This window comes from Delphinus delphis, chromosome 20 (assembly GCF_949987515.2).
Source record: "Delphinus delphis chromosome 20, mDelDel1.2, whole genome shotgun sequence".
Classification (NCBI taxonomy): domain Eukaryota; kingdom Metazoa; phylum Chordata; class Mammalia; order Artiodactyla; family Delphinidae; genus Delphinus; species Delphinus delphis.
Window position 1 is genome coordinate 56,096,892 of NC_082702.1, and position 26,332 is coordinate 56,123,223.

The window sequence follows — 26,332 nt, forward strand, 5'->3', positions numbered from 1 at the left end:
CCCCTTCATTTGTCTTCCCCACGTGACTTAAAGTCAGCTTAAAAAGCCAAGGGCAAGCGGGATTTGAAGAAAGAAGAGAAAATCTGGTGGACCAGATAAAGCACATCTATTGTAAGCAATGCTGAAATGTTTCCTACTTATTAAGAGAAAATAGTGAATGCTGTGTCATAAACCTTTTCAATAGATTATCCGATTGTTACAAATTTCCTTCATGTAGTCCAAAAAAAGACAGTAGCAAAGGTACAGTTCTCTGAACTCTGCGTGAAATAATTCATGTAAAAAAGAAAAAGATGTAATGGAACCATAAAGTTTCCCCATCAGTCTCCTACGGCTGGGTTAAAAAGCTTGACTGATTGTTTCAAGTACAATGATTACAGACAGTGCAGTATAAAACTCCGGGACCCTAAGTTTTGTTCTGCTTTTGTTGCTTCAAATACAAAAAAAATAATTGTTTTGAAGACATAAATTAGAACCATTCGGACAATCATGCAAGTCAGTCGGGAGTCAGGACCGATTCTTGCCTCTTTAAGATAATCTTAGCATGGCTCCACTTTTCCTTTGGTTCCACAGGTTTACAAGCTTTCTGGTTGAGGGTTATTACACTGTGCTCCCATCCAAGCTGCCTTCCCAACAATGTTTGTTTTTACCCTTAATGATGAAGGTTCCTCAGGCAACTGTGGCATTATTCCCACGTGTAGAGTCGTGGCAGCTACGGAAGCCTGACAGTGGGGGGGGCGGGGGCGTGCTGTTCGTAGCTGCTGACAGCAGCACACAGCTCTCAGACACTGCTCGGCACCCGCACGCTACGTGCCTGCCCAATCCCAGGGTCTGGATATTAACTCAAACAGGATGAAAACTCACACGCACTCTCATTTGGGTATAAGATCTGGGCCTTTTTTTTTTTTTAAAGATAGTTCATAAGCCTTAAAAAGTATTCTCTCCAGGGCTTCCCTGGTGGTGCAGTGGTTGAGAGTCCGCCTGCTGATGCAGAGGACACAGGTTCGTGTCCCTTGGTCCGGGAAGATCCCACGTGCCGCGGAGTGGCTGGGCCCGTAAGCCATGGCCGTTGAGCCTGCGCGTCCGGAGCCTGTGCTCCGCAATGGGAGAGGCCACAACAGTGAGAGGCCTGCGTACCGCAAAAAAAAAAAAAAAAAAAAAAAAAAAAAAAGTATTCTCTCCAGATTATAAAAGGTTAAAATCGTTTAATAGGAACAATCTCGGACAAGCAGAAATAGCTTTGATTTAAAGCATTATAGCAACGTACAACTGGGAAGGAGTCCACAGGGATGGTCAGGTGGGACAGTCTGTGCCTGTTCTCGAGGCTCTGCATTAGAAAGACGACTGACGGGACACTGTGCCCTCTTGCAAGGCACATGCCACTTCTGAAAACTGTCAGCTTTCCACACGGGCTATGAGAGATCTTATTTACATTTAAAAATAGCTTTTCTTCTTCAGTGTAGCGGAAATGCCCAGAGGCCAGTCACTGAGACCCCTCCCTAACACAGGTGCAGAACAGCTTTGTTGATCTCTGGGTTTGTCCAGTCATTCCGAATGTCATCCAGGTGATTATCAAAATCCACGAGCGCTTCGTAGGACCGGCTTTCCAGGAGTGATGCCGAGATCCTCTGGGCCTCTGGCCAGTCTTCACAGTAATCGCTACGAGGTGAAACAGGAGAAATCAGCCTCTTAATGAAAACCGGCGGCTTTTCAATAGAGTAAACAGGAAACCAGCCACATGCAGAGTGGTATAAAGGAAGACAATACTGAACACTAGCAAACACGTACGTTTAAACACATGAAGATGTACGTAAGGAATCTGAAACGTGAAAGAGTCACCCTCCACATGAAATTCTGAAAAAGCTGGAAGTAGATGACTGATTACAAATAAACCGAGCCAAATGCCTGGAAAGAGGGTGTGGCTTGGGGAGGGGTGCCCTGGGGTTGGGGTGGGAAGACCCTCGAGTGACACTCAGGTTGTCCTGACTGCTCGGAAACCCTGTAGGCCTCAGTCCTCCAGGGGTCGAGGAACATGCATGACTTCTGTGTGAGGTCTGCACACTCCTCTGAGGAAGACGCTAACTTAAAAACGCTTTCCTGTGGGAGCTGGGTGCCCGGAATGGCACCAGCACACGTGGCACGTGGGCCATCCCGGGAACAGGGCACTCACTAGTGAGGGTCTCGGCAGCGCCATTTGTTTTCGTGGTGTTCGTACACATGGATTGTGGGTACCACGCAGTCCATCGTGAACTTAGTGTTGTCTACCTGCAACGAGACAAAGGACATGCTCGTGAACAGAGCCAGCACTTCTGCTGCAAGTCCGCAGACCCTTCCTCATGGCTCTCCCAGGACCAGTGTCAACACTGCCCGTGGCCGAAACCCCACCTCACAGCGCATGACACCACGAGAGCACGGCCCCGGTGCACTGTGTCATACTGGAGAAACACTAAGTACTTTACCGCTTTTTCACAAACGTAAAGCTTCCAAACTTTACTTCTGCCTTCCCTGTTAGAATCCCACCTGAACTGAGGTTTACAGGCTCTTGAGGAGAGCTACTCCCCTCCCTGGTTCCCTCCCCTGCTCCCTCAGCCGTGCCAGCTAACGTAATCCAACAGTTCTCACACTTGAGCGTGCGTGAGAATCATCTGGAAGCTTACTGAAACACAGACTGCTAGGCCCCTAGAATCTGCATTTCTAACAAATTCCCAGGTGGTGGTGGTGGTGCTGGCATGGGGACCCCGCTGTGTGACATGCTGAAGTGGAACGACCCCCACCCCTGGAACTCCGTGCGCTGGGACAGCAGTGGCGTGCGGTTGGGAGCAGACTGCAAAAGGGGGCCACGGTCCGATGAAGTACCCGCAGGAAGGAAAACCGCTGACATCCACAGATAGAGCTCCACGTCAGCAAGAGGACGCTCAGAAGCCACCCGCACACAGAAGACTCAGGAACGAGCGCGAGCGACTTACCATGATGAGAGCCGTGTCGCTGAAGCCCTCGGCGATTCTGGAGGCCACCTTTTCTGCAACCTGGTTTGGACTGTGAGAGAAGAACCAGCGAGGTTACCGCATTCTAGTTAACGCCTTAAGTAGCTTCTGGTGACTGCGTTCCCCCTGCAGTGACTGGTGAAGATGGGGAATGCTGCGTGGGCCATGTGGGGCCCTTCCCCCACCAGGAAGCCCTGGGAGGGGGTCCTGAGAGGGTGTCTTCTAAATGGAAAGGCTCCCTGGACCCCGGGGGAGAGCGCCACCCAGGGCCTGCGACAACGGTGCTGCTGAGAGCTGCCCCAGGCCAGCAGCCTCCAGGGCCCACCTCCTCCATCTTCGCCCTCAGCCGCTGGAATGGGGTCAGTTGCTTTTCCTTTTTTTTAGTTTTAAAAATTCCTAAGCCATTCCAGATCTTCTCAGTGCTCGTGAGCCTTCCCTGGCTGGCTCTGGCCCTGCGCCCACCGCAACCTTGATAAATGGCAACTTTCCACCTTACGTCAATAGGGTGACTTGGAGAGCGGGTCTCACGCGTCCCTGCGCCCCCTCCTCCCGCCCGCACGCCCATCCACTCTGACCTCCCCCTCGGGGCCTTACTTAGCTCCCTTCCCCCATAACCAGCCCAGCTCTGATGTCAAATCTGAGTCTTTTCCTTTTTAGGACAAGAAAATTAACCGGTTCTGTCCAGCCACGGTCCAACTTCTCTTCTCGCTTTCAACCATATTTCTTCAACCTCTTTAGTAAGCTGACGATCCTGTCCCTGTCGCTCCATTTCCTCACTATGCCGTGCAGGCTGGCGTCTGCACCCTCACCCCGGAGGGCCAGCACCCCGAAGCCTCCCCACCGCCTGCCAGGCTCCCAAGGCCCTGCGGCTGGAATCCGGGGCGGCTGGAGTCCGAGGCGGGCAGGCCGCCTTGTTCCCAGTTTCTCTGGCTGAGGTGACCTTTCCCACTTCTTTCCAGCCCCGCTCCAGGCGCCTCCACTTTGCCTCCTTCATTCTCCCTGCCGCCCGCCCCCTTCAGCCTGTCACCAGAGGCATGCGTTTCTAAAACTGCCTCCTCACCAGTCTCAATTTCCAGGCTCTTCTTAGAAGATAAAAGCCCCCCGTGCTCAGGCTGGCAGACCCAGCCGCTCTCGCCACGGGACCAGCTACCGTTCCCACCCCCGGAGCAACGCTGTGTGCCTTCCATCCCAGGGAACTGTCTGCGCGTCTCCTCCTCACACGCCCCTCCTCCCGCTCAGACCTTTCCCGGTCTGGAATGCCCTTCGGCGCCCACCTCTGCTTACTCGATTCCTTCCATCTTTAATGCCCAGAAAACACCATCCTCTCTGGGACGTCTTGCCAGCTGCCCCAGATGAGGTCCATTAGCCCCCTCTCTGAACACTTAAGCCTTGGTATGCAGTTGTCTTTTTCTGCATCTTTTTCCCCTGCACAACTAGAGTCTCAGCTTTCCGAAGCAGGGACAGAGCCATAAAGAAACACACTACACAATTACGATCATTTCTTTGTGATTGAGGTGAAAAAAGCTGGTTCAATGCTTTATAAAAATAAGTTTATCTAATTATTCTATTTTCACTTTTAAAATTGAGAATTTATAGAGATGTGTGATTATTTACCTGCAGTATCGTGTTAAGAAAAATGAAACAAAAAAAGTTTCATAGAGAAAGGGCCTCAGGGATTCTTGTCCCTCAGGTCACCCCGGAAGGCCCTCAAAGTGAAGGCAGCGCTTCACAGGCGTAGTGGGACCTGCTGGCTCACCCGCCCACTGCGGAGAAGGCGCACCGCGCTCCGAGTCTCTGCGGGTCCTCGCTCACTCACACCTTACGTGCGAAGGGAAACGAAGCCAGCGTTTGCTAAGAGCGTGATCTTCTCCCCAGGAGCATTTGCCACAAAGAAACTGGCAAAATACTATTATCCTGACGTTTATGATTATCACAGTGCTTGGTGACTTTTATTGGGAAGCGGATCGAGAAACATTTATTATGTTTCATTTCAGGTGCCCCCAAACTCACACTTAACACGTGTTCTTTGGAAGAACTTAAAACTTACAATAGTTAGTGAATTGCCGAAGCTTTTCAAAGAGCTACCAACTTCGTTTACCTCTTCCTTGTATTTCACCCTTAGCCTCTAACACCGACCCGCTCCACTCCTAATGTCACACTGTCACGTTGTGACAGTCAGGTCAGTACTTTGTTTCCAACCCGGCTGCGCAAGTCCTTGTTCCTGTGAACAGTCAGCTGCCAAACACGACGGCGGGGACCCTGGAGACGGAAGCCGCTTGCCACTCCCCCTTCCCAACCCACACAAGACTAGGCATCTACCTGTGACTGAGAGCTCACATTTACATCTAAAAGCTCTTTACTGAGCTTCTACCTCAGGCCAAGGCACTGGACCTGGTACTGAAATCTACCCCTCATGAAATGTTTATCATGACGCAAAGCTCCAGCAATTATGAAATGATCAAATAAAACTTGATGGGATAACCTGAAGTTTTTAGGTTACAAACACCTTACAGTTCTTTTAGTTACAAACACCTTATAGTTCTTTTTCTCCGATTAAAACAGTGACTGAATGATCCTTTTTTAAAAAAGGTAATCGCAGGACTAGTAACAGGACCGGCCTCTACTTGGAATCAAACACAAAGTTAATAAGCACGCTGCACGTGGCTTCGCTCTGCCCTCCTCACTACCACTCTCCGAGGGATGAACTCTTTAGCTCCATTTTACAGACAGGACCACTGAGGCCAAAGTGGTGAATCAGTAAGTCACTGAGGACTTGAATGCAAGTCTAACCTGGCTCCAAAGCTTATGCTGTGAGACGATGTGAACCAGCCGATGTTTCTGAAAGAGGAGCAAAATTTTAGCTAGGCGAGGCTGAAGAGAGAAGGGAAGGTTTTCTAGGTAGAAGCAAACGGTACCGAAGAAGGAAGTCAGCGTGATCCCAGCTTCTGAGCTTCCTGGCTGTGTGGCTTTGGTGCAGCGAGCGTCTCTGGCTGGAGTTTCTTCAGCTGAGTGCCCTTGTGAGGATTCGAAAGGATGACACCACGAAAGCCCCAGGCCAGGCACAGTGGTAGTGACTGGAGGTTTACTCCAAACACGCTGAGGGCGTGGATTAGATCCCGGAGTATGGCCGAGGCTCACGGGGTCAGAAGGGATCCAGAGGGTTACTGGACACACTTGTCTCACCGCCCACCACACTCTCTACAGATCTCACCAACGGCTGGTAGGCACTTAGACACTGGCTTCAGTGGGAGAATGAAGACCTCCTGAGCAGAGCAGGTGAAGGACCTGGGAAATTCTAGAAGGTGTGAAGAGCATGAAAGTGGTGTCTGAGCAAGATGATTCTAGGCTGGGCTGCAATGAGGTCCGAACAGAGGCAGGACGATGAAGAGGCCATGAGCCAAGTGAGGCAGCGGAGGGGAGAGCCTGTGCGGGCGCGTCTGGGGGCGGGGGAGGAAGGAAGCCAGCACCATCACCTCTGGCCCGGTCTCCTCTCCTTCCTGCGAGAACAGCTGCGGGACAGGGAAACCTTCCAAGGACAGCTCCCCGCTGCTTACAAAATAGTGAAATGCCTCACAGCCGTCAGGGTGGCCTCACCTGCTGGCGCCCCCTCTGTGTGTGCGCCCCACACTCCTGCCGGTTTCCACCCGGTGTCTGCATCACGCTGTCCCCGCTCCGCACTCTTCCCTCTGCTCTCCACGTCTGCACGTGACAGGACCCTGCCACGCGCAAGCATCCAGTTCAAACGACACCCCTCCCCGGGGGCCCCTCTGGTCACAGCAATGGACTCAATGCCTGCCTGCTACTGCTGGACAGCCCTCTGTACCGCCCTCCCGGCATGGGGCCTGGGGGCCTGCACCACAGGCCTACGTTTCGGTGCCTTTTGTGTTCAATCCAGCAACTCGAGGGCAAGGCCAAGAGTCCAGCTTGGCTCAGCGCAGAGCTTGGCCCAGGACAGGCTCTTTGTGCCCTGCAGCCTCTTTCGTGTAACAAAGACCAAGACTGACACCGGCCATGAACAGGCCATGAATACCCCCAGCTCATCAGGACCCGGGAGGCAGGGGGGCTCAAGAGGAAGGCGTGGTCAACAAGAGATGCACCTGAGAGAGAGCCCGACCGGCAGCGCAGCGGGCGGGAAGAGCGTGGGAGCCAGGCTTCAGAGGGCGCCCCTGCGCCGTGGCCCACACAGAGGCTTTCACAGGAGTCTGCGCCCGTGACCCTGTCTCCCTCTGAGTCCCGACTGGGCCCAGTCCTCTAGGGCAAAACGGCTTCCATCCCTGAAGTGTTTCATCAGCTTATTGTATTATGGCCCTAACGCTGTGAGTCCAGCCTCTTGCCTTTGCTGGGCAAGTGGATGTGACTCCAGGAGACACTTCGGTCTGGGGTCCTTCACCGCGTCCCAGGCTGCCTGGCCACGTGAGGGAAGCGTGTGAGGGCCCCCCGGCTTCTGCCTCTGGCTTTCGGCTGGTCAGGGTGCTGATTCCTCTGGGACTCGGCCTGTGAGGTGCCATCAGGCTGGCTGCTGGTTGTACCCCTCGACCAGAGGGCACTCTATCCTCAGGCTGGACGTCTTGACCCAACCCCCCTCATCCCTTCTGGCAGCGCAGGTACCAGCTTTTGTCACCAGCTCCAGGTGACTGCACCACCCTCTCATGAGTTCTCTTACATACCGTTCACAGCTCTGGAAACAACCGCCTTATTAAGTCCTCCACAAATTATCCTAACTACAGGGTGTCAAGTGTTTTTCTGCTGGGACTTTGACGCAGAAATAAAGCAAAGACCTCAGCTTTGCTCATTAGTGAGAATCACAGTCGGTGCAAATAGCTGGATAAAAGAAACCAGAACCTAACATGAAAGAAGCAGCAAACACCGCATTTTCATCAAAGTATCAGACCTTAAGAGCACCACACCTACAAGTTACTCTTTTTTTAACCCCCCAAAAGGGCGGAGTTCTTTCCTAATGCTATGCCCTACATCATTCCCACCTTGGGAATGGGAAGCAAGACACAGCTGAGTGGGGATAGAAACAGAAGGCCCTGGACTGTTGCTTTCATTCTATGAATTCCCTTCAAGCAAAATAAAGAAGACACAGAACAGAACGTTAATATAAATGTTTAGAATTACTAAACGTTTAGAATTACTGTTGTTTGGAATTACCCATACCGCAGTCCCCCGGAATACCATAAACAAGCAAGGAGGGCCCAGAGGGCTTCTAACAGATTTTGCATCCTGAGACCAGAGGTCAAAACGTGTAGCAGAGATCATCTCCCTCACAGCATCATTCTTTCAGACCACAGAGGGGTTTTGCATGGACATACCTGGCATCCTTTACTCGCTCGTTAGCTTGATAATAACCAGCAATCACATAACTATTATCTTTGCACCATGAATCAATCTGAAAGAAGAACAAAATTTGGGAAGAAAAGGTGAATGATTTTCCCTTAAATATCAAGTCTCAATAAACAGAGGGAACCCCCCCCCCCGGATGCTGGGACAAGTCAGATATAAGCCCTGTATCCTCCTCCCTATAAGAATGAAATGGGGGAGTTCCCTGGTGGCCTAGTGGTGAGGATTCCAGGCTGTCACTGCTGTGGCCCAGGTTCAATCCCTGACTGGGGAACTGAGATCCTGCAAGCCGAGCAGGACCGCCAAAACAAAACAAAACAAAACAAAAAAACAAGAATGAAATGGGTGTTCAGGGGAAAGAAGGTCACCCCAATTTGCTTTCCACAGTCCACGTGAGGCCAGAGAAAGCAAAGAAGAGCCTGGGCTCCAACTCTCAATGAGGTGGGGTGTCTTCCCACAGAGGAGGACCCTGTAATGACTGGGAAGGGTGGGGCTGGACATGAGGAATGACCTCCTCCCCCAGTCCCAGCAGAAGGCCCCAGTGCAGACATATATTAAATGGGTACAGTGCCGCGGGTGAGGTGAGACCAGAGTTACCCACCTTCTCTGACAATATGAAGCACTGAGGCATTCTGGGGCTTGAATAAGCCTTAAATCAATCCTTCACAGATAAGCAAACTAAAAAGCTCGGAGAGGGTCTAAGTTTGCACAGCCAGCTAGCACAGCCAGCCTGGGAATGTAAGTCTGTTTCAAAGCCAACTGCTTTAATACCGTATCTCCATATTCCTAGCAACACACCACGAAAAATCCATCACGCCGGGATGCGGGGTAAACAGGCACGCGCGTGCACGCGCACACCCTTCTCTGTGGCATGTTTTTAAATGGGAGCATGGCAGCGGATTTTTAAAGTTTTTTGTTTTATAATGCCACTCTTCTCTCATCAGATTTAGCATCCTGCAGGTCTAATGCTATTATTAAAAGCAACAAAAGGTCATCCTGTTTTGCCATAACGGAATTTTAATAATACACTGCTGTAAATCCTATCCTCAGTCTGCAAAAGAAGAGATAAAATTGATCCTCGAGTTTTTCAAAGTAACTGGTTAAAAATGTTTTTCTTTTCTTTCTTATTTTTTTCCTTTTTTAAACATAGCTCTACTGCTCTTTTTCTCAAGTTCTGGTTTGGGTCTCCAACAGTCTCCTTTATGACTAAAAGCAGACATTACAGAATGGTTACAGACCAAGGTTCCCTCGCTCACACAAGGATTAGAATAATAATTCTGGCTTCCTAAGAGCTCACAAATTACCACATTTGGCCAAAACCAGGGCTCAGTGAACGAATTAGACGTTTTGGTCATCCACTCAAAAGACGAGAGCCAAGTCTACAAAATATTTATAACGGCTCTTTCACTGTAACTTTGATGCAAATTATTCCACAATTACTTATATTTTGTTTCTATCACCTCTTCAAGGAATGAGTTCTAGAAACTCTCTCTTGCTGCTTACAGCAGCAAATTCTTTCATTTCTTTCTAAATGTATCTCTATGTGGTATCAAAGGGCATAGCCCTGTTCTAAAATTTGGCATTTGGTCCCATTCCCTGAACTCAAACCCATAAGTTAGCCCATCCTTTAGTGTAGCCCTCTCAGTCTTTGTTTCTGATCAAAGACTGGTCTCTTGAGTGTATCCTCACTTGAGGTGACCCTCACCCCTGCCCACTTGGGTGCCCCTCTCCCAGCCCTGTGGTGTGGGCTGTTCTTATAGCCAGAGTCACAACTACAGATGGTATCCCAAGTTTGGCTACTGTCCTGGCTTCCTAATGCCCTTGTAACAAGTCACAAAAACTTAGTGGCTTAATACAACACAAATTTATCTTCCGGGTCAGAAGTCTAAAATGGGTCCGCTGGGCTGATTCCTTCTGGAGGCTCTAGGGGAGAATTCGTTCCTTGCCTTTCCCGACACCTAGGGGTCACCCTAGGTGTGGCTGGTGGCTGTACCACTCTGACCTCTGCTTCTGTCACAACTCTTCTCTCTGACTCTTACCCTGCTGCCTCTTACGAGGACCCTTGTGATGACACTGGGTCCATCAGACAATCTAGGATAATCGCCACGTCTCAAGATCCTTAACTTCATCTCATTTGCAGTCCCTTTTACCACGTAAGGTTACACGTTCACAGGTTCCAAGGATTGAGGTGTGGACATCTTGGGGGGCCATTTTTTGGCCCACCACAGCTACGTTTAATATAAGATAATTATTTTCTGCTGCTGCTATCCTGACCATCCCCAGCAGTAGTCCTTTTTTATGGCCATGCTGCGCCAAGCTCATGGCCATGAGCTTGCGGGATCTCACTTCCCTGACCAGGGATCAACCCGCGCCACGGCAGTGAAAGCCCAGATTCCTAACCACTACGCCACCAGGGACTCCCACAGCAGTCTTTAGTGAGCAGTCTAAGCTCTCCCAGATCCCTTTCCTGGGCTGAAGGTATCGGTTCAGGACTCAATCCTTAGCAAACACATGGTGGCACCTTATACCTGCACTCAGAGAGCAGAGGAGTCACTTGACATGAAGGATGATTCTTGTGACACACACAATGCACACCTCAACTTACACTTTACCTAACGAGGGGTGAATTCCTGTATGTAAAACTCCAAGGGCCTAACCAAATTCCAGCAGAAAAATAATGTCAGGACCTTGAACTTCTAGTAGAACTCTTTTTAAAAAAATTTTATTTATTTAATTTATTTTTGGCTGCATTGGTTCTTTGTTGCTGTGTGCGGGCTTCCTCTAGTTGCGGGGAGCGGGGCTACTCTTCGTTGCGGTGCGCGGGCTTCTCATTGTGGTGGTTTCTCTTGTTGCGGAGCACGGGCTCTAGGCACGCGGGCTTCAGTAGTTGTGGCTCGCAGGCTCAGTAGTTGTGGCTCGCGGGCTCTAGAGCGCAGGCTTAGTAGCTGGGGCGCACGGGCTTAGTTGCTCTGCGGCATGTGGGATCTTCTCGGACCAGGGCTCGAACCCGTGTCCCCTGCATTAGCAGGCAGATTCTTATCCACTGCGCCACCAGGGAAGCCCTTTTGTTTTGTTTTTGTGTTTTTGGCAATGCCGCATGGCTTGCGGGATCTTAGTTCCCTGACCAGGGATTGAACCTGGGCCCAGGCATTGAAAGCGCTAAGTCCTAACCACTAGACCACCAGGGATCTCCCTAGTAGAACTCTTTGAAGAGGCTGTCCCCAAAGTGAACCAGGCACAAAAGCTCTGGCTTGGCTTTAGAAGCCTTTCAATGATTCAAAAAAGAACGACCAAGTTAAGTCTGGATGCCTGTTGACAGGCACGCACAGCCTGTCCGCAGCTGTCCAGATTCAGACACAAGTGGCCCACAGTTGAGGAATGGCGACTGGCCATCAGAGCCCACAGAGGGGGCATAAACAAGTTTCAGTGGAACCAGACCTCATCGGTGAGAGTGACCCGGCGGGCAGTAAGAGTCAGGGTGTGGGAGGAGGCGAGCCGTGTGGACAGTCGGGAGGGTGGGGGTGGGGCAGGCAGCTCTTGAGGGCCCTCAGAATCCTGAAGTCAGCCCAAACGGCAACTCGCTCCCTCCCAAGTGGGGCCGGACAAGGCAAAAGAACTGAGAAGCTGTCTGACCGCTGTTCTCAACGAATCCGCTTCCATCTTCCTCACCTTGCTGCTAAGATGCCCTACTCCCGCGATGCATCTTGTGAACGATCAAAATGAACAAGTTCAGGACAACACTCTGAAACTCGTCAAGTGACTCTGAACACAGGGTCCAAATCCTGCATTTGCTTATGTAGTTTCTTTTACTTTTCAGAGCGAAAGAAGGAAACTTTCACCTTGGCATAAGTCTGCCACCCTCTGTTCAATGCCCTTTCAGGCTCGTTCCATTCCAGACACATAGGAGAACGACTGAAGGCCCTGGGCCCGACTCATCCGTTCCCAGTTAGACTGCACAAAGAAAGCAGCTTCTCTCAGCAATCTCGCTAACATTTGCATGTATGAGGCACCTTGCAATTTTCAAAGCGCCAGCGCCCACCTCAGGTGGCTATGTAACAGCCATGAAGTAGGCGAGGCAGGGAGCTGATAAGAGCCACCCCCAGCAGGGCGCTGCTCCCGTGTTTGCCACTTACAAGCCTCCCTGTCTGCAGCAATGAGCAGGCCCTGGCTTCTAAAAGTACAGGGCTTGTTAGTTTCACGAGAAGAAAAGCTCCTTCTCAAGTCGGCTGCTGATCCTCCTCTGGCAGGAGAGGAGCTGCCTCCAAGGAGGAAAAGCTCTGGAGGTAAATGGCATGGGGACAGAGGGTGAAGGTCAAGGGCAAGAACTGAAAGGAGAACCCAGGGCTGCCAGCTCCCTCTCCCAGGCCAGCACGTTTATGTTCTGGAGAGAAAAAGGGGCAGGAGGAAGCAGGGGGCTGAGCCAAAAGCCAGAGGGGCAGCAGCCTGTGCAGATGAGTAGAGAAGGCACGTGTGGAGGCAGCAGAAAGAATTCTAGACCCAAGTCACGGTGACTAGACCAACCGGCAAAGAAGGAAGTCCTGGAGCAGAATGTAATGCAGAGCAGCTCCACGGCACCAGGAAGCCACCGACCGGGGAAAAGGGCAAAGAGGGCTTAGGGAGACAGCAGGTTTATGCTCATTTCCCCACTGACATTTTATGGATTTTTGCTTTTAGAAATAATTCCATCACTACCTACGTCAAAGGGTTATAAGGATAAATTAACAGGCATAAGTACTTTAAAAAAAAAATAGAAAGCACCCAGAAATGCAAGGATTTTTTTTAATGGAAAATTATAATGAAAAGCCTTGCAAAGGAATCTGAGGCTGCCCTTAGATGGACTGCATATCAAGTCAGTCTTCCCACTTATCAAAAATAACTCGATACGAAACTCCCTGAATAGAAACAAGCTGCGAGAATGAGGCCTCGTTTATACAGTTTTATGGAGTTACACGCTTTATTAAAACTGCATCTTCTATAGCTGATAAACCATGGCTCCATACACTGAGATTTTTACTGCCTTCAGGTTATAAAGTTGCTAAGTCACAAGCTGAATGATATAAACTTAAATATCTTAATTGTAATACAAAATTTGTGGATGGACTCAAATTGCAAATTTTCCTTTATAACTTTATTTTGAAAGTTATTTAATTTGTACTCAGTTGACATCTTTCTCGTATTTTTCAAATTCTGAGTCTATGATTCAAAGTTTTGATCAATAGAAGAAAAGTAAGCACAAACCACCACTGCTTGGCAAGGATAAAACTTTGGCTGTTAGTTTCTACTGTTTGAAAAGAAGCTAAGCGCAGAGAATCTAGTTTGCACTTAATTTTGCCGGACAGCAGACACAAACACTGAAGGGCACATTTGGGGACATGCTGGAAGGCGAGTCTGGAGTGCAGCGTGCAGTGATGCAGGGGGAACAGGGTCAGAACAAGGCCTCAAGCAGTGCCCCTTAACAAGCTGTGGCAGTGGGCCTGCTTTAAGAGTCAAGGTCCCCTCTGGGCATCTTCCCTCCCCAGGTAAACAGTGGACACAGCCCTAATCCTTGGGGAAAATTCACGTAAAGGCGACTCCGAATGCAGCTGCTTACAGTTGGTATATTTAATTCGTTCAAGTATTGCATTTATATCTTGTAATAAGTAGAGCTTACTTAAGGATGAAAAGAATTAATCCTATTTTGACAATTCCAAGTGAGGCTCAGGTTTGCCTTTAAGATGCTCTTTATTTCTGACAGGATTTTCTAGGGATAAAGCAACACACCTTTTCCTCCTACCCACCCTGGCTCCACCTTGGTTAGTCTGCTGACTTCCCTTCTTCCACCCACCCCGCAGAAGCTGGAGTCCCTCAGGTTTCTGTCCATGGCTCTCTACTCATTGCATATAGTCCCAGCCAATAGGACCTGCTCTCATGGTTTCAAAAGTCATTGGGAAGCTACTGGTCCCCCATCTACGTCTCCAGCCCACCCATCTTCGGAGTTTCAGACCCATTTTTCAGCCGTCAACACTAGGTCATTTCCCCTCAATGAATGGTGCCACTGTCCTCCTGGTGCTTAAGTCAGAAATAGAGGTGTGTCACCCTTGCTTCCTTTTCCCTATGTCCCCACACGATTAGTCACTGAATGCTGTGGATTCTCCCTCCTGGCTCTCTCTGGTCTGTCTCCTCTGCTTCCACAGTGCACTTAGTTTAGGCCACCTCTCTGCCTCTAGTATTATATATACTCCCGTTTCCAACATCCTCTTTGCTGCAGGCTGGGGCAATCACTCCAAGACACAAATGTGACCATGCAACTCTCCTCCAGTGGCTTCCCTGTCCTCATGATGGAGCCCAAACTCCACTGTGTGATCTGCAAGGTCCTCTACAATGAAATCTGCCCACTGCTCACCTCTCTCCATGCCAGGTCGCTTTATACTCTACACTCTAGCTCCTCCCGAAATACCCCTCCCCCCATTTTCTCCCGGTCTTTGCACAAGCTACTCCCTCTGCCTTGAGCGGTTTTCCTGCATCCCCTGAAGGAAGGCTGGGTTACGTGAACCTTCCCCACTTTCTGCTCAACTCCTCATACGGCACTTATGCTTCGCTACTGTACTTGTCCGCTTGGTACAAGTTCAACTGCGAAGCAGGTGCAGTGTTTGATCCATAGGCATATCCCTCCCCCAGCACAGGCCTGACACCACTGGACAACTGAATAATCCTGCATTGATGCTACTGGTTGATCTAGTTCCCGAAAGGGAATGCACTTCACGTATCCAATCGCCGCGCAATTCCCTTGATAACAAAATAATCAAGACAGGTGGTTGAGAAGACTTGAAGTAACAGACACATGCACACCCTAGGGATGTATTGGTACTGACAAGCTATTTCTTCAGGAGCTAAAATGGTTGATTTTATAAATATCATTTACTTCTTATCTATCTCCTGCCCCAAGATGATATGAAGAAATTCAGACAATGACTCAGTTTAAAAGGCATTCAAAGATGTGCCCAGTAAGCTTAGGCGAGGACCGTTTGTCTAAAGATACTTTCTGCTCGCCAAGACTTTACATGGGGGTCATAATTAGGTAAATTACAAAATGGATTCATTTTACTTGTTGGGAGGTATAGAGAAAGGACTTCTAGCTACACCTTCTCAAACTTAACTAGTTTTTGCATAATCAACTAATTTTTTTCAGTATCATAGTTTATATGTATATGAAAAACTGCACCTCAAGCCAGGCAAGTCTGAGTCTACAGTTTATTTTTCCCTAAGGTTTCAACTCAAATTTATCGGTGGTCTTTTTTCCTTTATGGGACACCATACCTCAACAAGCACTGCCTAGGATTCAATGACCAGCCAGTCTATCCCTATGCCACATCTTTTCTCACTGTACTTCAATAGACCGACCAGTCGTGAGCAGACCCACAGAAGTGTGCGGGCTGGAAGGTATGTCTGCTCCGGCTTTTAAATTCCACAAACCTGCCATCTGCGGGTTTTAGCTTTTAAAACCACGGGTGCATTCTAGATGTCACTAAGGAGGACAGACGAGCTTCCCTTACAAAGCGCTCAGGCGCATTCTCGGGCCGCAGTGCCCGTGAGGCCAACGCTGCCTCTAAACGTGCCTCCACCCTCGGGGTCCGGGGCACTAACGTCGGAAGAACCGCAGCCTTTACACCCACGGCAGACACGGATCCGGCCCCGCGAAGGTGCGCAAAAGCCAAACCGCAGTGTCAAAACTTCTCGTGACTCAAAATCCCAAATACAAACGCTGTCAAATCATCGCTCAGTTAACGACGGCTTGTTTCTATAAAGGATACCGGTGTGAGAAAATTAATGCATTATGCGTCGCCTAAAGCGTCTAAAAACACCCAGGACGGTTAAGATCGCTCCTGCGGCCGCTGCCACTACGAGCTGCCATCTGCGGGGCCTTGCTAAGTGCAGGCAAAGGCCTATGCGCCCTCGCGGGTCGTGCGTTCGTGGTCACGGCTACCTCGGGGGTGGGTCTAGACTCCGGCTGGACCACTGGGAGCTTCCAGCTGGGACTGCTCGGAAGCTGATCGCCAGGCGGTCTCCTGCCCTGCTGATTCCGTGGCAGGACCCTTCCCGCGCTTACCAGGGTGAGGGCCACCTCCAGCATGGGGGCGAGGGCCAGGGTGCCGTGGAAGAGGGGTATACAGTCCACGAAGAGGGTGTGGTGGGCACCCGGGCCGCCCAGAGGAAGGTGCTCCTTGCGCGGCTTCTGCTTCTCGGCCACCAGCAGTCCGTTGACGGCGCAGTGCGGGTACTTGGCGCCGTGCAGCACCATCTTGCAGTAGGCCTGGGTGGTCAGCTTCACCCCGGGCATGCTGAGCCCGGGAGGGCCCCGGAGGCCCGGCGCCGGCCGAGGCCTGGATCCGCTGCCCGGCCGTGCGGCGCCTCGGGGGAGAAGTGGGACGAGGCGGCGGCTGCCTGGCGCGGCCCCGCGGCTGGCGAAGGCCTCCACAGGCCAGGCCCCGCTCGGGCTCGGCTCCTCTCGACGCCGGCTTCCCCCCGGGAGAGACCGATGAGCTCACGTCAGTCTCCTCTCGCGCCTCTCGCCGGGCGCCGCCGAAAAGCTGTCTCCCAGCGGCCGCCGGAAAGCAGCCCGGCCCTGCGTTTTACGACGTTCGCGGCGCCCCCCGACTTCCGGTCCTGTGACCTCCTGTGCGGTCGGGCGCGGGGTGGGGTCCTCCTCGATCCCGTGGTGCTCCGCGGCGCGGCCTCGCTCTCTTCCGGTCGTGAGTACCCGGGGCGTAGAGGGCGGTCGTTGGCTGGCAAGGTGAGCAGCGGCTGGCCGGCGGCAGGTGAGGCGGCCGGCGACCGGTCTGCGTCGCGAGGCTGGTGAGGGTCGGGCGCAGGGAGCCGCCGGGCCTGCGTGCGCGCAGCGCGGCGCCAGCAGGAACCGGCGCTGGGCCTCCGGTCCCGGTGACATTGAGGCCGGCCGGCGGGGGCTCCGGACTCCGGAGCTGCCCGGTGGCGGTCTCTGTGCCTCCCAGAAGCATCGGCCGGTTCTTGCCTACGCTGCCGCGGCCGCGGGCTGGCTTCGGCTCTGACCTTGGAGCGTCCGCTGGCCGCGGGCGCGCACCCTAGGGCAGGTCGCTTTCCGGGCTCCCGGCCACCCCTTCAGACGGTGCTGCGCCACTGCCCCGGGTGTAACGGGGTCAGGGGCAGGCGTTCGGCGTCCGCCCACGCGCGGGCCAGGCAGGTGGAGAAAACAAGGGAAACGGGAACGAGTTCAGCCCTGATTGTCATGCTTCTGCCCGTAATGGGTATTTTCTGAATGCGTTTGGCATCCTTTTCGTCATCGGTGGGGTCCCCTGAAACGTCCAGTTTTAAGGGAGGGGGAGGTAGGGGAGCTAGGCATGATTCAGTGAAGGCCCAGGTGAGAGGGGGGTCATCCAGGTCATTCGTTGTCCTGCAGGGTTTGGAAGTGGCCCAGGGCCCTGTTTGCAGCCTTTCTCCCGGGTTTCCCCTTCCTGTCTTGTGCACACATTAGGTCTTAAACCAAATAATGAATGCAGTGCGTGCCACCGTCCCTTTGAACTGTTGACTTTTTTTCTCTGAACAATGGAGCCCATCATAGCACATTCTAGCTTTTCCAGAGTCTCCTTTAAAAATATTTTTCTCTTTGCTTTGTAAGAAAGCTAATGTTTAAAAGACAAAAGCAGAGAAACGATATGCAAAATAACCCCAAAACCCAGTTTTCTCCGAATTGCCTTAAGTGCCTACATATGGTGCTTGGTTTATAATGAAGCTCCGTTAAGACGTGCTGACTGCTGAGAAAAAAAAGTCTCATCCTAGGTTAGTTTGTGAATTCAGAGTCAGTAATGAAGAAGGGATCAGTTATGTTAGGGGGGAGAAGAAGAGAAAAGAATTGCATTGACTTCCAAAACGCATTGGGGCAAAAAGGAATCATTCCTAATAGGTGTTTACGCTTATTCATAGGGAAGGTACGTTTTTGTCTTTCAGAATGTTGGCTACCAGAGTATTTAGCCTAATTGGCAAGCGAGCAATTTCCACTTCGGTGTGTGTACGGGCACACGGTAAGTGTAACTTTTCTTTTTGCTCTGCTCTGTTTAAGGCCCTGTGCTGGAGTTTCAAACACAGAGGGCTGAGATGGCTAAGATCCTGATCACGCTGTTGAGGAACTTGAGGGGAGGTATAAATATGTTAATGGGGCATACTTCTAGATTAGAGAGTTATTTATGAATCATATTGAATTCTGGTCTGAGTCTTTGCTTAGACTGGTATTTTCCCCCTTTTCCTTCCCTTCCCATATTTTCAGGTTCAAGTTCAAGTTCCACCCCTTTTAAGAGATCCCCACTATACCTGACTTTAACACTCTCTCCCTCCGACAAAACTCCCAGCCACTTACCTTGAACACGGTTTACATTATTGGGACAATGGAAGGGAAGGAGCTTGGAGTTCTTCGCCTGAACTGGGTTCAATCTCATTTCTACCTTGGACTAGTTACTCAAGTTTAGGAATCTGTTTTCTCACCTGAAATATATGTAAACAGCTTAGTGCAGTGCCTGGCACATAGCGAGGTTAGTTTTGCATTTATCAAGCATCTCCTTTGTACTTGTTACTGTCAGGCACTTAGAATAAAAGAATATGAGATGTGAAATCATTCCCCAAGGATGTTTGCAGTCTGGAGAGGGAAGATACATGAAGGCAGCGTTTCAGTAAGAGATGGACCCTGAGGAGGAACATTTAGCCTGGCCTCTGGGGTACAGGGGAGGCTTCTAGAGGAGAGGCCTTGCTCTGCTGAAGGGCTAGTAGGTTTAACCTCACAGCATTCCAGTCGGAGGGAGAACAAGCAGAAGGAGGAAATGCAAGTCAGCATGGCAGGTTGTGTTACTGAGGGGTCGAGGGCAAGGCTTGAGTGGTGGGTGATAAAGTCAGAGAGCAAGGCTTATGTATCCAGGGGCTCAAAAGCTGTTGCCTGAGTTGCTTTGTGTGTGAATTTTTCCTTAAAATTGTGTCCTTTAATTGGCAGTACTGTTGTCTTACGTTTCTCTATATTGCTGGTATTGCTCAGGGTGACACGATGGACATAGACTCTAAAACAGATCATATTAGTAAGAGTATTATTGAAATATGTAATTTAAATGACTAGGTAATGAAAAAATTAGTTGTTTAGTTAATACACGCAGAAAGAAGCACTCCTTCACTAAAAGCCTGGCAAGTCACGTAGGACAGAAATTACATTTTGTTTCCATTTTGGTTTTGCTACTGTATTTCCTTAGCTTTTAGTCTGTTTGCTTAGTTTAGTTGGTAGTATAATTTACAGAAAGGAAAATTTATCTTTTCCAGGTGTTACGTTTCTATGGATTTAGGTACACTCACACAGTTGTGTAACAATGACCTCTGTCAGGACATACAATACTTCCGTCACCCCCAGGAGTTCTTTCATGTCCCTTTGGTCGTTCGGATCTTCTGTAAGAAGTCAACTCAAACCTCCCTCGGTGGCACTGGCCGTGACTTATTCTTAGGGTATTGCGTTAGGCAGAGGAGGTCGGATCTAGTCAGTCCCTTCTTGAAGCCCCTGCTGGCTTCTTGTGCCTGGAGTACGAACAGCGCCCAGCCTCTCTGGTCTCGTCATGTCAGACCCAGAGCGGCAGAGAGTGGCCCACACCAGCCCTTCCTGTGGGCTCAGGCTCCCAGCCCACACGGGCGTTCTGTTCCCCAGATGCCCCGCGCGGGCCCGTCGTTCCTCAGCTCCACAGGTGTGGACGGTTGCTTCTTTCGAATCATCACCCTCCGTGCAGGTGTTATTTTAGAACAGCCTTTCCTGACCACCTGTCCTGCCTTACCTTGCTTTGTGCTTCCTTAGAGACTGTGGATTTGGGGTAGTTAGAGTGTCGTCTGCTTCTAGAGCGCCAGCTTTGGAGGCCAGGGACCTTACCGGGCTTGTTCATTGCCGCGTCTCCAGCATACGGTAGGCAGGTGGAGAGAACTGCAGTCCATTAGACAAGTCTCGTCCTTTAATTTTAGAGTTTTAGTTGTACAAGTCGCACACGAATACATGAACCGGTTCTCCACATAAAATAGCACAGTCTGGAGCGCCATTGGTAGCCCTTGTGGGAAGCTCGGATATTTGTGTGGTGACACGTCTGATTGAGAGGGGAGCTTAGATTCACCAGATTGCCTCAGCAGAGGCTCCCCAAAATCCATCCAGTTTGAGGATACACATGCTAAAACATGCACTAGAATGCAACGTCTTTGCTTTTCTCTCTTTAACAGGAATGCTTGGTGTGTGAACCTTTACGTGTCTGTGCTCCGCACTCCCCTCCCCGCCCCCACTTACTGGGGACCAGGCCCAAACTGCTGAAGAGCCCTTGGCAGCCCTGAGAGCACGGATTGGCCATTCTTGTTCTAGAAAGTGCAATTTCATGCTTAGAGTGCTTGAAGGTTATGAGCATTTACGTCTTTATAACAGCTTTATTGAGATGGAATTTACATAACACATTCCCCCACTAAAGGGTGCACTTGAGTCGTTTTTTAGTTCATTCACTGAGTTGTGCCATTATCACGCAGTCAATTGTAGAACATTCTCATGACCCCAGTTAACATCTATTTTTAATAACTCCTGTGTAACCTGAGTGCTTTGTACTCCACTCATCATTTTGAGAGTTTTTAAATTGGAAGGTAATTCTGGCCATTTTCATCTCACATCCTTTTGGGATAAGGTCGGGTATAAATATGTAAGTACGCTAGGCATTTGCAAGTCACAGATACGCACCTAGAGAAACTTTACTGCTTTAAGACTCAAGGTTTTATTTCAGTACTGTTAACGTGTTTGGGAGATTTTAATCATCGGGACTAAGCTAAATAGAGGTGAAGCATTTTTGCAGGACTTCATACCTCTAAATCAGTTTGGAACACAACATTTTCTTGCAGATGTAGGGTAGAATTAAACACAGCTTTTTGCAGAGGGAAAACCCTAAATAAAATTGAAGCTATTCCTTTTTTTCCCTGCTGTCTGAACTTTTTTCCTCTCTACTGGAAGAATACATGGGGACACACCCACGTGAAGGCACTAAAATTTCTCACTTTTTGAGCAGAATCCTCATTTTTGTCCTCTCCTCTTTCCACTGATAACAGCTTGGGTTTAACTTGCCAGGGGTTTTGTGTGTTTAGTTACACATACCTGTGAGTATCTACATGTAACTTAGCTTTTTAAAAAGAAAACATAACCCTGATAGTGTTCTGTGACTTGGCGGGTACACAGTTGTCTTTCCATTTTGGGCACATGGATCTCTGTCATTCATTGTACTGTTGTAACTTGTTTCCTGCCATGCATGTACCACTGGTTCCCTTCCTCTGCTTGCCTTTTTCTTTTTTTTCCAGATCTCTCATTTCCCGACATGCTCTGTAGTTTATTGTTTGATTCCCACTTCTAGCACGTTGACACTGGTAGGCAGGAATGTTTGCGTTGTTCACTGATCACCCCAGGTTGGAGCCACGCTTGGCATACAGTAGGTGCTTGGTGAACCGTTGTTGAACAGGCCAAATGGCTCCATGATGGCGTGTTTCTAAGGAGCACAGCTTCTTAGTGCGTCCTTGGTTGGACACAGGTTGTTTGGTCCTTTGCTGTAATAAGCAGGGGTGCAGTAACCAGCTTTTCATACATCTTTCTTTCTGAACTTTGAACCTTGTTTCTTTCATGAGTTTTTTTTTTTTGTTTTTTGCGGTACGCGGGCCTCTCACTGCTGTGGCCTCTCCCGTTGCGGCCTCTCCCGTTGCGGAGCACAGGCTCCGGACGCGCAGGCTCAGCGGCCATGGCTCACGGGCCCAGCCGCTCCGCGGCATGTGGGATCTTCCCAGACTGGGGCACGAACCTGTGTCCCCTGCACCGGCAGGCGGACTCTCAACCACTGCGCCACCAGGGAAGCCCTTTTCATGAGTTGTATATTGTTTTTGTTCTTCCCTATTAGTTGGAGTCCCTTGCAGAAGGGCCTTCACTTAGTCCGGTCTGCAGTCCAGTCCAGGGAACCTGAGCGCCCCCTCTGAGCTCTACATGAACACTGGTCGTTGCTGGAAGTGCCGCCTTGTTAGCGAGGCCCCTGGCAGGTTTTTGTTTTGCTGTGATGAAGAGCGCTGCTGTTACCCATCTGCCAGCCTCACTGTGCCGTCTGGGCCCCTCGGGACAGGCCTGCTCCCTGTTGCACATGACAGTCCTGTGGCTATTTGGAATGGTGGCCACAGCCCCTGGGGTAACTGAAGTTTTCAGGGTGCACATACACGTACTTACTTTGGTTTTTAGAAGCACCGCCCTGTTTGTAACTCTGAACCCATGTGAATTTTCAAATATTTATCCAATGCATGTTTTAGGAAGTGTTGTGAAGAGTGAAGACTATGCTCTCCCGAATTACGTCGACCGGCGTGACTACCCCTTGCCCGATGTGGCCCACGTCAGGAGCCTTTCTGCCAGCCAGAAGGCCTTGAAGGAGAAGGAGAAGGCCTCCTGGAGCAGCCTCTCCATCGATGAGAAAGTGGAATGTGGGTATTGAAGGGAAGCAAGGGCAGCTTGCGTTGGCCGAGAATTCTGGTCCTGGGCTGCTGCCCAGAGCGCAGCGTGCTGGGGAGGGTGGGTTCCTGTGGCTCTGTGGGGCTGTCCAGGGCCCAGGCCCCTTTGTCCAGGCTTGTTGGCTCCAGCGCCCCCGGGGAGGAGCAGGAACAAGGATGCAGGGCTCTGCGGAGGGCTTAGCGTATGAGAGTAGCTTCTCGGGGCCTCCCTGGGTGGGACTGGGTTGGCTGTAAATTATTGATGGAAGATCAGCGAAATTTCGCTGTCAGGTAGGAAAGAGGCATGAAAGTATTATGGGCTTAAACAGACCCTTAAACCTTAATCTAAAGGAGAAGGAATTTCACTGCCTTTTTGTGCCCAGAGTAAACTCCATAACTTCATGCATCTCCTTCCTTCCCCCTTACGTGTGCGTGGGTGCGTCCGGGCCTCAGGCCTGTGTTGTGTTCCTAGCTGTATGTTTGCCGCCCCCGTGTTGTGGGGAGGAGTGATGGAGCCCCGCGCTGCGGAGGGGCTGTCGGTCCCCATGGCCCTCTGCGCCTGCAGCGCTGTCCTTTCTGTCCCCAGTGTACCGCCTCAAGTTCAAGGAGAGCTTCGCAGAAATGAACAGGAGCACAAACGAGTGGAAGACGGTTGTGGGCGCCGCCATGTTCTTCATCGGCTTCACTGGTCTCATCCTCATCTGGGAGAAGCTGTACGGTGAGTGGCGGGGAGAGAAGGGGCCGTGTACCTGGAACGGCTCCATCTTTCGGTGCCCAAGAGTGGGCCATGGGGCCTCCACACAGAATCGGCGCTTCCGTCCTGGGCTCCATCCCCAGCTTGTGTACCGGGTTTGAGAGACTGGCTCGCGTGAACAGAAGTGGTGTAAGCAGAGTCTGCTTTATTCTGAGCGGGCCACACTCGGTCACGAACGGCTTCCTTTGTGCGGCCCGCCACGTATCCAGTAGTGCTTTCTCTGCTCGCCAGTCAGTTGTCAGAAGAAGGAGTAGTGGAGGTTAGCTCAAGGAGAAGGGAACGTTTACGCGTCAAGGGCTGCTTCTGCCGTCGGGGACTGCAGCTCAGTAACCAGAGTTCTGGGTCTTCGGACCTAGCAGTTTCCGCCCGGCCAGCGTTGCGCTGCCTGTGTGCTTGTTCTGGTGCTGCCTGTCCTGCGTTCTCTCTGTCCAGCCGAGCAGGTATCTTCCCGCGCTGAGCAGGTGTGATCCTGTGTTTGTGGCCTGCCTGTGGACGCGGGTCGGTGACAGACCTGTGACCCTCTGCTCTTCCCCCGCGTCACCTTTCGTTCTGTTTGTGCTCTGTGCTTGCCTGTAGACCCATTGTCTGTATCCTGGAGAGAGGACGCTCTGCTTTTAGCTTAAGTATTTTATTGCTTGCTTTTACAAACGAAGGAATAATTTGGAAATACTGAGTTGTCAGTGCCCAGGATTCGAAATCAGTGTGTTCGCCTGTGTGTGGCTGTCAAGTGGCAGATGACTGTGCTGCTCGGGTTGCCAGTGAGATGGGGGAAGGCCTCCCCCGTGTAGCACGTTGGCTTGGAAACGCCTGGTCAGGACAGCGTTGCCTCACGAAGTTGTTTTGGACTGCAGTGTACGGCCCCGTCCCGCACACCTTCGAGGAGGAGTGGGTGGCCAAGCAGACCAAGAGGATGCTCGACATGAAGGTGGCCCCGATCCAGGGCTTCTCAGCCAAGTGGGACTACGACAGGAGCGAGTGGAAGAAGTGAGGGCCGCGTTCGCACGCCGGAGCCCCCCGTCACCTCCCTGCAGCTCCGCACGTTTACGGGAGCATTCCTTCCCAGTACCAGTGCTAATAAACGAGCAGTTTACGTGGCGTCCTCGTGGCTGCTTCTTTGATGATAACTGAAGGAAGTGAAAGCGTCGTTCGAAACACAGTAAGTTTCTCCCAGGTGTCCGTATTAAGTACACTTTGGGTATAAATGAACTGGCAAAAATAAGTTTTATTAGGGAATAGCATATAAAAACTAAAAATATACAGTGCTGTGGCATGGGATGTTTTGACAAGAGATTTTTATGAGAGTGAAATCCCCATCGCAGGAGCCAGACTGACAGACCTCACCGTGGTCGCTTTTCTCCTGGGACTGTGTCTCCCCTTGAAATTGTGAGTGTTGGTTGGAGTGTGTGACCACGAGATTGGGAAGGGCAGACCGAGTTCTGCGCTCCTGCCTTTTTTTTATCTAAGAAGCAACAGCGAAGCCAGTCGTAGGCCGGGCAGGAGTTAAGGAGCCCTGCCCGAGCCCCCGGCAGGCGTCCTGTGGGGGCTCCTCGGTCTATCCTGTGGTTCTCTCCCCTTGCTCTAACGTCCGTTCCCTTCCCTGGGTCCTGGAGCCCCTGCGTAGGGTAGCAGAACAGATTCCAGAATAGAGCTGGTGCAGAGGGGTCTCCCAGCAGCATCGATGCAGGGGTGGGTCAGGGGGGAGCTGTGACTGGGAAGGGAAGTTGTTCCCTAGAGCTCAACCAGAGGAATGTCACAGGAAGTTGGCCTCAGATAGGCTTGTGAGAGGGCTTGAACCAACCAGTGTAACAGGAGGGGCAGGTGAACTGTAGCCCCTGATTGCAGTATCTCCCGCTGCTCTGGAACTGGCCTTGCTGGTTTGTTCTCAAGGGCCAGCTGCCTCCCCGGAGGGCCGTCTGGGGGGAGAGGATATGCCGGGAGCTGTGGGGTGCGAGCCTGGCTGTGAGGACCAGTGTGGCTCTGGGTGGCTTGGACCTCCCTCGGGCAGCGCCATTTTCAGCTCCTTGCCAGCGAGGGCTCCTGTGGTGGGGCTGGAGTTCTGACCCTTGAACGATCACTGGTGGGTCCTCTGCCATGGGCCAGGCGCTCACCGTCTCACTCCCCAGAACGACCCCAAGAGGAAGGGGCCCTTCCCGGGTTGGGTGGTGGAGCTGAATGCAGCTAGAGGCCGAGGGCTCTGCCTGAGTGGGAGTCGGGGGTGCTGGAGACTGACCCCCGGACTGCTGCTGCCCCGGAGTGGCTTCACATGGAGTCTCCCTGGGCCTGGGGGCTTCCCCCGGCCACGTCGGAACCACTCTTGCACTTGCTCAGAGGATGGCCTCCTGTACCTCAGCGTCAGCTTCCAAGATGAGACTGTTGTCCTCTTCTGTCTCTCTGTCTTTGTGGGTCTATGCCTTAAAAAAAAAAAAATCCCTTTACTGCCATTTTCCTGGAAATTGAGGAGGAAACAATGAATGCTCGATCCAGCCCACCATCCTTAAGCTGGAGGTCTACTGAGCACTTATGCATGGTCTGCATGTTGTGAGGGTAACAGTGAACACGACCCTTGGGGCTCACCGTTGGGGCTCCCAGGAGCACCGAGGACGAGTGAAACAACGGACAACATAATTAGAGGGTTCGAGAGGGCTCAGGGTGGTGATGGAGGGGGGGTTTCAGCTGGGGGTGGGAAAAATTCGAGGTCGGTGGTGGGAGACGTCCCCGAGGAGGTAGCCCTTGAGCTGAGACTTGATGACTC

At 51.2% G+C, this 26,332-nt stretch overlaps 2 protein-coding genes across 3 annotated transcripts; one reads left to right on the plus strand and one right to left on the minus strand.

Annotated features, from left to right (window-relative positions):
- Nucleotides 1-1,175: 1,175 nt before the first annotated feature.
- On the minus strand, nt 1,176-16,874 carry EMC8 (ER membrane protein complex subunit 8). The gene is made up of 5 exons (XM_060000739.1): nt 16,411-16,874; nt 8,297-8,373; nt 2,964-3,033; nt 2,168-2,262; nt 1,176-1,656 (listed from the first exon to the last, which is right to left on the minus strand). Exons 1-5 carry the CDS (start codon nt 16,639-16,641, stop codon nt 1,497-1,499), a joined length of 633 nt encoding a protein of 210 aa, XP_059856722.1. The 5' UTR covers nt 16,642-16,874; the 3' UTR covers nt 1,176-1,496.
- Nucleotides 16,875-16,979: 105 nt separating this feature from the next.
- COX4I1 (cytochrome c oxidase subunit 4I1) lies at nt 16,980-24,675 on the plus strand. 2 transcript variants are annotated; one of them, XM_060000740.1, is made up of 5 exons: nt 16,980-17,119; nt 18,285-18,358; nt 22,653-22,820; nt 23,413-23,544; nt 24,432-24,675. In XM_060000740.1, exons 2-5 carry the CDS (start codon nt 18,286-18,288, stop codon nt 24,566-24,568), a joined length of 510 nt encoding a protein of 169 aa, XP_059856723.1. In that variant the 5' UTR covers nt 16,980-17,119; nt 18,285; the 3' UTR covers nt 24,569-24,675. The 2 variants fall into 2 exon arrangements, with proteins under 2 accessions (XP_059856723.1, XP_059856724.1); XM_060000741.1 differs by having other exon boundaries at nt 17,014-17,094.
- The last annotated feature ends 1,657 nt before the right edge of the window (nt 24,676-26,332 follow it).